Raw genomic sequence first — 8,110 nt, 5'->3', positions numbered from 1 at the left:
TTTTTAATTACCCAAAATAACATGATTGATTCCACACTCTTTGGGGTGATTTTGATGGATAATTTTGGGGAGTCCTATTCAATTTCATACCATTTGATAACAATCCGGATAATAATAATAATGATATGATAATCCGGAAAGAGTGAATTTGATTGTGGTTGGATGAGGAGTATAAACATTCCATTCCGACACCCTATTGGTTTGTACGCGATCCATCGCACCTGCACACGACACAAATCACGTCACACTCCAGCAAGGAAATAGCAGCCGTATGTACGAAGATGTCTGTGGCCGAGACTCACGAGAACTCGAGCAAAATGTCCCAACTAAGCACCAGCAAGACCAGCCAACCCTTATACAGCCATATTTCAAAATGGTTGGATGCAAAAACATCTCCTTTCGAATGCGTTGCAAGCTCTGCGCTAGTATCTATACTTCTACCTGAGTAATGAATGTGAATACTTTTGACACCTCTGGTTATGTGAACTCCGATTTTAAGTCTGGGATAAGGTGTTTACATAGCCTAGTGTTTGAGAAATCGGGGTAGTGCCTTAATACAAGAGTTATGTTTATTTTAGGGATGGCTATATCAATACAGCGTAAGAGCAATACTATATACAACATTATACAAGATCCATTTTCAAATGTCAGAGTCACAAACGGCATGTGCACACATGCTCCTTGCTTTCAAAACTACAGTATAACTGCTCTATTTTAACAATGGATCAAACCACTACGTGTTATATAAAGGGTGTCACTAGTAGTGACAAACCCATTGAGAATAATCAAGAATCAAAGCATAACAAGAGTTATCTCGAGACAATTTTACAGATAGACTAGGGTCTAGACCACACTCTATAATTTACAAAGACCTGAAAATTCCAGTAATTCCCACAAGAGCAAGCTTTTAGTGTGACGGTGGAGCGAGGAAAAACTCCTTTTAGGAAGAAACCTCGGACAGACCCAGGCTCTTGGTGGGCGGTTGTCTGCCGGGTTGGGGGGTACGATGAACAGTGGCAATTAAAGTCACAATAAAGATAATGGAACTAGGACTAGAAATAGTAGTTGTTGCATTAGTTAATGGTGTAGAAGGGCACTTAGCAGTTCCCCTCTGCTCTAAAGAGATCCACTCTCATTACTTTATTTCCACTTACAGTAGACAGGGTGTGACAAATGAACCCAATGTACTGTACACCACCTGCTCAGCACCAAGAAGCACATACACTAAATGACCCCCACCATTTTCACCTGCATAAATTAAGTAACATTTACATGAATCCATCAATAACGATGCTTTTGCATTTTGACTTTAGTTACCTTTTGAATACAGGACTTTTACCAAGTGTTTCTACAGTCCTATTACTATTACTCACCAAGCTCTAAGTACTTCTTTTTTTACCACTGCACTAAAACAATCACGCCAAACACTTGGGACTTGGGAAACTGTGATGGGCATTTCTCACTGCTTTCTGGTGCCCTAACTTGCCTTTACGTGACCAAGAACCTTTAGTACTAAGAACTATATAAAATGCATATATAAAATACAATTAAGAAACATTCTGCCATGATTGTCAGTGTCTGTATGTTCGGTTTCCTGTTTGATTTTATTATCATTTTAATTAAGTCTTCCATTTTCTCTCTTGTCTTGTCTAGTTTTACTTCCTGTCTTTTATTTTCCCGCCTTTTCTGTTTGTCTGCCCAGCCTTGATTTGGTTCACCTGTTCCCCATCCCTAGTGTCACCTGTCCCTTGTTACGTCTCGTTACCTGGTGTATTTAGTCCTTGTTTTTGCCTGGTGTCAGATCATTGTTTGCATCAATTTGTGTTGTATGTACCTCCGTCAGCGTGCTGTGAATTTCCCCGCCTGTCTCTTTATTTTTCATTTTTTGACTTTCTGTTTTTCAGATTTTTGTTAAATAAAGACTGAAGCTCATTACCTCACCTGTCTTCTCTTGATTTGGGTCCAACCTTCTCCACCATCCATGATATATTCATTAAATAAAGAGGTCCTTCAATTAGTAATGGCTCTTTAAAGAACCATTATTATTCTGTGTGTAGTTGGTGAAGAAGCATTTAAAAGCAGCTGAAGACACAGATATGGTGCTTTTCAAAGTAAAGTATCTTAATACTTTAAATCTTTAAGTTCAGTGGTACTTACATTAACATTAACCCATTTTCCAGCGTTTTGGTCGTCTTTATCAAAACCTTTGTTGCTTTTCCCCTCTGATGTTTTTGTCAATTTTTTTCTGCGCCTTTTGACGTTTTTGTGGGGTTCCCCCCCCTACACACACACATTTTTAAAGCTTTTTTTGGACATTTTTTGTCACTTTTTTTAAATGGTCTTTCATAAAGCTTTTTTGAATGCTATAAAATTTAACAAAACATCCAAATTTAAAGAAAGCAGCGGACGGATCATTTATTTTACTTTTGCAGAGCGTTGTGTGGAACAATCCGTGTTATTTTTCTTAACTTTTGGTTGAAAGACACTTTGTTGATACAGATTCATTTTTTTTCTCTCTAAATGGGTCAAATTTGACCCGAGGACAACACAAGTGTTCAAGAATTGAGTTGTGGTTCCAAGTTTTCAAATAATTTTATCTTTTTATTTGCTTCCATACAAAGCCTTTTTTTAATTACTTTCCACAAACATCAAACTGATATGTGCAGAGGGAAGAAGACATTTCAGAGCCATCTCTGAAATCATGACTCAGCCCTTATGCCCTTAGTATCCCACTAGGGCTGAACCATTAATCATTTTCAAATCAAAATCCACATTGGGTTTTAAAATTGGGTTTGATTACTTTATTATTCCTCTTTATGTTTTTGTATTTATTTTTTGTTCACAGGATAAATGTTGGAATTATGTTACATATCACAGACGGTTTCCATTGACGTCCTATTTTCAGTGGATTTTTCATTTATTTTGTACAACTTTATTTAACATGATGGTAGAAGGTGTAATATGTTGATGCTGCTGCTGAACTGAGACATAGCAGAAAGTTCAGTTTACAGAAAAGTAAATTGTTGTGTATTATTATAACTTAGCTTTTGTGATAAATGGTCTGTGTTTTACTGTTCAATGTCCCATTCTTATTAAAAAGAAAATACTTCTTGCTGGAAATTCATATATTATGTTGAAATTGTTGCATAAGAATATAGAGTTTTGATGGCGTCTCCTGTTAGACTGCTTCATGACATGTTTTATCCGTCACACAGTAAATAGTGAACTTTAGCAAATTTTTTTTTTTTTTTAAATGACATACCAAATCGGAATGACAATTTATGGCAATTTTTTTTTAATTAGATTCTTTTCTGCCAACATTGTTCAGCCCTAGTTCCCTCTGTGACAAACAAACGGCACACACCTGATGTGGGCTTCAGCAGGCGCCCTGGACAGACTGATGGTTACTCTACCCCCCTCCTCCACATCGTGTTGGTATGGAGCCGGTTTCATTTTCAGCAGATCCGGAGCCGTTCGGATGGAAACCTGCTGCTGGAGGCCGCCGGCACTGTTTCCCCGGCTCATTAGCACGAAGGAATAATCCGTATCCGGCTGCAGCTCTGTGATCAGCTTCCTCTTCAGGTTGCCTTGGACTTCCACACTCTGCTGGTTGTACAGGATCTGAAGCAAAGATTTTGTTTTTAAGTCACACAAGGGCTGGGTACCAAAGCCAATATTTTTTTCGACACCCACCAAATTGACTCTAAAGCGAAGATCTGCAACAGGGGATCTAGGGCCCCTAGGGGGTCCTCCAAATTATTGTTAATTAAGAACAAAAACAGTACAGAACAATACATTGCTCATCAATGATGTAAGACAGATGTCATGTCTTGGTGGACATGTCTTTTCTCCAATGTCCGTTTCCTTCCACTTTCTTTGTGTCGGCGTTCTAACCTCGGGTGGATTTCTGAGGACTAAGGTTAACTGCTCCTCAGATCTCTGCAGGGTAAATCCAGACAGCTAGCTAGACCATCTGTCCAATCAGATTTCTCTGTTGCACAAGTAAAACTACTTTTGAACGTACACACGTTCCAAAACAAATTCCTTCCCGAGGCTATTTTGCAGAGGAACATGGCTCCGTGTGGAGCTTAGCACCGCCCATGACAATTGGGATTGGTTGAAAGAAATGCCAATAAATCAGAGCCTGTTTTTCTACCATCCCGGAATGCTGTGGGGACTACCCAGACCACTGCGTTGCGGAAGGAGGTCTGGCAAAGCTGGACTAGTTTTAGGCTAACTATATGCCTGGAAATTATGTCGGACTTACCGTTAGCTTAGTTTCAGCATCCCACAGTCTTCCCATTCTCCTTGCTGATTCCTAACGTCTGTCTCCACTTTGGTTTTCAGTATTTTTCGGGTCGGCAGCTTATAAAAACTCAAGGTTTCATTTACCTCGTTGGTAGTGAATATCCCACAGCAGCTTTTAGGCATTTTTCTGTTTGCTAGAAGATGAAATTGACTAGGAGGAACCTAACCTAACCCAATGCAAGTCAATAAAGAGCTACCCATATCATTTACTGTAGATATTCACAAACATTGGGTACTTGGTTTTAGATTATTAATAAGAAACATCTTTCAGTTAACTTCAGTGGCTGTAATGTCTCAGTGCTGCAGCTGCTGTCTTGGTGACAATGTGGGCTGATATTTACCTTAAGAGGCACTTGGGATTTGTAGGTTTCTGGCACTTCCCAGGTCAGCAGGACAGAGGTTTTCATCACAGCCTTCACACCAAAGTTCTTGGTGAACACTGAGGGAAGGTCTAGATGATTATTAGGTGGTTAATTTAATTGCAGATATGACTGAGATGACTCAAAGTTAACAAGTTGGTGCACAAAAGCAAGAAAAACCAGGGCATTAATTCACTAAAACGACAGTTTCTACACTTTGAGTTTGCATATTTATCAAAAAAAGAGCACAGTCTGTATTATTTGGCACAGTCATCTCAATACCAGTACAATTATATCTTGACAAGGCATTCTCATGAATAGGTCTGTGTCATATAGCACCAAAAATGTATGCGTAATGTACGAACAATTATGCACACCGAACGTAAGATATACTACGGAACTAAGAGACCGCCGGCTAATCATGTGACACCGACTACAGAGCTCCATGATGCAGAGAGGCAGGTGCTAGTCGTTTTAAGCCGCTACAGAGCTTTGTGACGCCAGATATAGACCTCCGTCACAGCTCATTGTATCAGCGGAAGTTAGTAGATACGATTAGCCGCTACAGACATCTGCAACGACGGCATGGTCATCTGCATGGTGCTCCAACAGGTCAGCAGTAGTTGGTGGTTCAGTTACCGGAGAATAGGTGATTTTGAGCCGGGTGTAGAGCACCATGACCTGCTGATCCATTCAGCGGACATTGCAGTTAAGTTTAGGGGATGAAAGTGAAATTAAGGCCGATTATCGGGCTGTTTTTTGGCAGTTTGCAGATTGTCTATAGCAGCATTTATTTGCCTGATGGCCAATTAAGTTAATGAATAAAAAGTGGTCTACTTTGGTTTGGCTACAACTCTGTGTGTTCGGTTTCACCCACCACTGAGTCTGGTTTAATGTCCCGCCCACAACACTCTCTGTTACTGGGTATTATGTTGAAAGTTTCTCATTTATCAAATAATTCCTAATAGCATCTAAACAAAGTTTTGTGTTGGAGTCACATTCCAAAAAACTTAACTTGGACTTAAAGATTTTCATTTTCACTGTAAATATATATTAGTTCCAATTATCAGTTAAGGTTTCATTAACTACTAATAATCTGTATCGTTATTAAAAAATCAGTACCGGTTGATTCCTACCTACATGTCCAAATTATAGAGTGATTTACGCAGTGCTGAGGTCTGATGCAGCTGCCTAAAAGCACCCTGAACGCAGCGCTGAGAAGTAGCCCGTGCTTCTCACCTGGCATGGACGTGGACATGGTCCGACTCTGAATGCTGGGGCTGATTGGTCCCCCCCCCTTGCTGGTGAAAGCTTGGACTCTGATGTCGTAGGTGGTGTCCGGCTGCAAACCTTGGACGGTCATCTGTGTTTCCGCGGTGCTGTTGGTGTTGTTGTGCTGGCTGTTGATATCTCGGTACACCACCACGTACTTGAAAATCTTTCCGTTCCTCTCGGGCAGCGGCGGGGGCTCCCAGGCCAGCTTGGTGGAGGTGGCGGTCAGGCCTACCACGCTCAGATTCTGGGGGTAGCTGCTGGGAATGTCCTCAGGGGTGCTGATCTCCTTCACGTATTCCTCCCCGTTGCCGGCTCGGTTTTTGCCGCACAGTTTGAAGATGTAGGTGGCTCCCTTGTGGAGGCCAGTGACTGTGAAGTGATCGTCTGACTTTCGGAAGTCTTTGACGGTGAAAGCTTCCTCCTCTGCTCTCTTGTACTGCAGCTGGTATCCCACATGCTCCCCCACCATCTCCTTCGGCGGCTGCCACTGGATCAGAGCGGTGTTCCCTATGGTGGTGCTGATCATCATAGTGGGCTTGCCAGGCACTGGAAGACATTCCCATTTGTTACTCCTAAAACTCCATGCAATTCATTCAACACAAAATTAATCTTAACCCTTAATCATGTTGTCCTTGGGTCAAATTGACCCGTTTTCCTATCAATGTTCTTTTCAACTACCCAATTGTGATTACCCAAAGTAACATGATTGATTCCACACAACGCTCTTTGGCAAGTACAAATCTCTATTTTCATTAATTTTGGGGTGTCTTATTCAATTTTATAGCATTTGAAAACAAATTCAGTGGTTTTGAAATAGTATTGAGTAAAAGTTGACATATTCCAGTTAAAGATTATCCATCAACATACTCAAAATAATACCTAATTTCTGCTTTTCTAACTCAAACATTAGGTATAATTTCCTATGAATGAAGTTTATTGACCAAACATTCCAAAAATAACTGTAAAACTAAAGTCAATAAGTTAGTGTTATGTAGCGTTGAAAATGTCAAAAAGTGTTGAAAAAGGGGACAAAAATGTCAGAAAAAGTTAAAAACATCCATAGACTGCGTCAACAAAAGTGTTAATTTTCAATAAAACTTTTTAACACTTAATCACTGAGTGTTGGATACGACTCATGTATATCCCAATTCTGCACTAAGTGTAACTTGCACAAAAATAGGTTTTCCTTGAACAGGTGTATATTAACACTGCATTTCAGTCAAAGTCTGTTAAAAATTAAAAAAGAATATCTGTATTGGTCTGAACTATTCATATCCCATTTTCTTTGGCCTTAATACCTGTAATTTCTACTTACACATACACATTTAGGTCCACATATCCTCATGTTTTCTATAGTATTGTAATTTATCGTATGCCTTTGATGTTTATGTAGCCAACCTTATGCTTATATATTTTTTTTTTTATTTTAATTCAGTGCTTGTGTTCAGTTTGTTTTTTTAGGACACTTATAATTGTAATTGTTCATTATCTATAATATTCTTCTCTTCCTTAGGTCAGACTCCTATTTGCCACCAGGGGTTTTCTTGATCTCACCTGCACGATCTTTATTTATTAATTATTAAACTTTAAAGGGTTTTTTGCCCGGACATGAAAGGCTTGCGTCATGTGGATGCAATGACAATACGCACTATAGCTTTAAGAACAGCTAGTTTGAGTTGTAATAGTAACATTCACCTTTAATTTGCCCCTGAGTGCTCGTGCTGTCCTGCTGGACCTAGTTTTAGCCATGTTGCCGCATTCTGAGAACTCAGCAATTACTAGGGTGAATACAATGTAATAACCAACAAAACCAATGGCTGGACAAGTTAAAATTAAAAAAACAAAGCTCCCTTAAACCATAACCCTTACCTTAAAAGCGCAATTAAAGAAAAAATTATGTAGTACTTTTTGCCTAAACCTAACCAAATCATATGGTCACAAAAATCCAGTGATTTGTAATGATTTTGGAAAGAACTGACAAACAAAATCATCCTGGCCATAGTGCCGTCAGAACAAAATGCTAATTTGTGTCGTGAACCTGCTGGTGATGTCACTTATGCAGCAATATCTATCCAAAGTTTGCTGATGCTAACATTAGCCAACAGAAGCCCACTAGATGGCAGTCTAGTGAGCTTTTGTTTAACAATATCGGCCCGCCGATATATCGG

At 39.7% G+C, this 8,110-nt stretch overlaps 1 protein-coding gene across 1 annotated transcript in view; it reads right to left on the bottom strand.

Moving 5' to 3' along the window:
• Positions 1-8,110, bottom strand: part of ptprfa (protein tyrosine phosphatase receptor type Fa) — a 373,454-nt gene that overhangs the window by 90,466 nt on the left and 274,878 nt on the right. The window contains exons 14-16 of the mRNA XM_032525794.1: positions 5,907-6,488; positions 4,650-4,747; positions 3,365-3,621 (exon numbers count right to left, since the gene is read on the bottom strand). Of these exons, the coding sequence (XP_032381685.1) occupies positions 3,365-3,621; positions 4,650-4,747; positions 5,907-6,488 (937 nt within the window). The remainder of the gene's footprint in view (positions 1-3,364; positions 3,622-4,649; positions 4,748-5,906; positions 6,489-8,110) is intronic.

The sequence above is a fragment of the Etheostoma spectabile genome, chromosome 9 (assembly GCF_008692095.1).
Source record: "Etheostoma spectabile isolate EspeVRDwgs_2016 chromosome 9, UIUC_Espe_1.0, whole genome shotgun sequence".
In the NCBI taxonomy this organism is placed as follows: Eukaryota; Metazoa; Chordata; class Actinopteri; order Perciformes; family Percidae; genus Etheostoma; species Etheostoma spectabile.
This window is presented reverse-complemented; position numbering and strand designations above follow the sequence as displayed.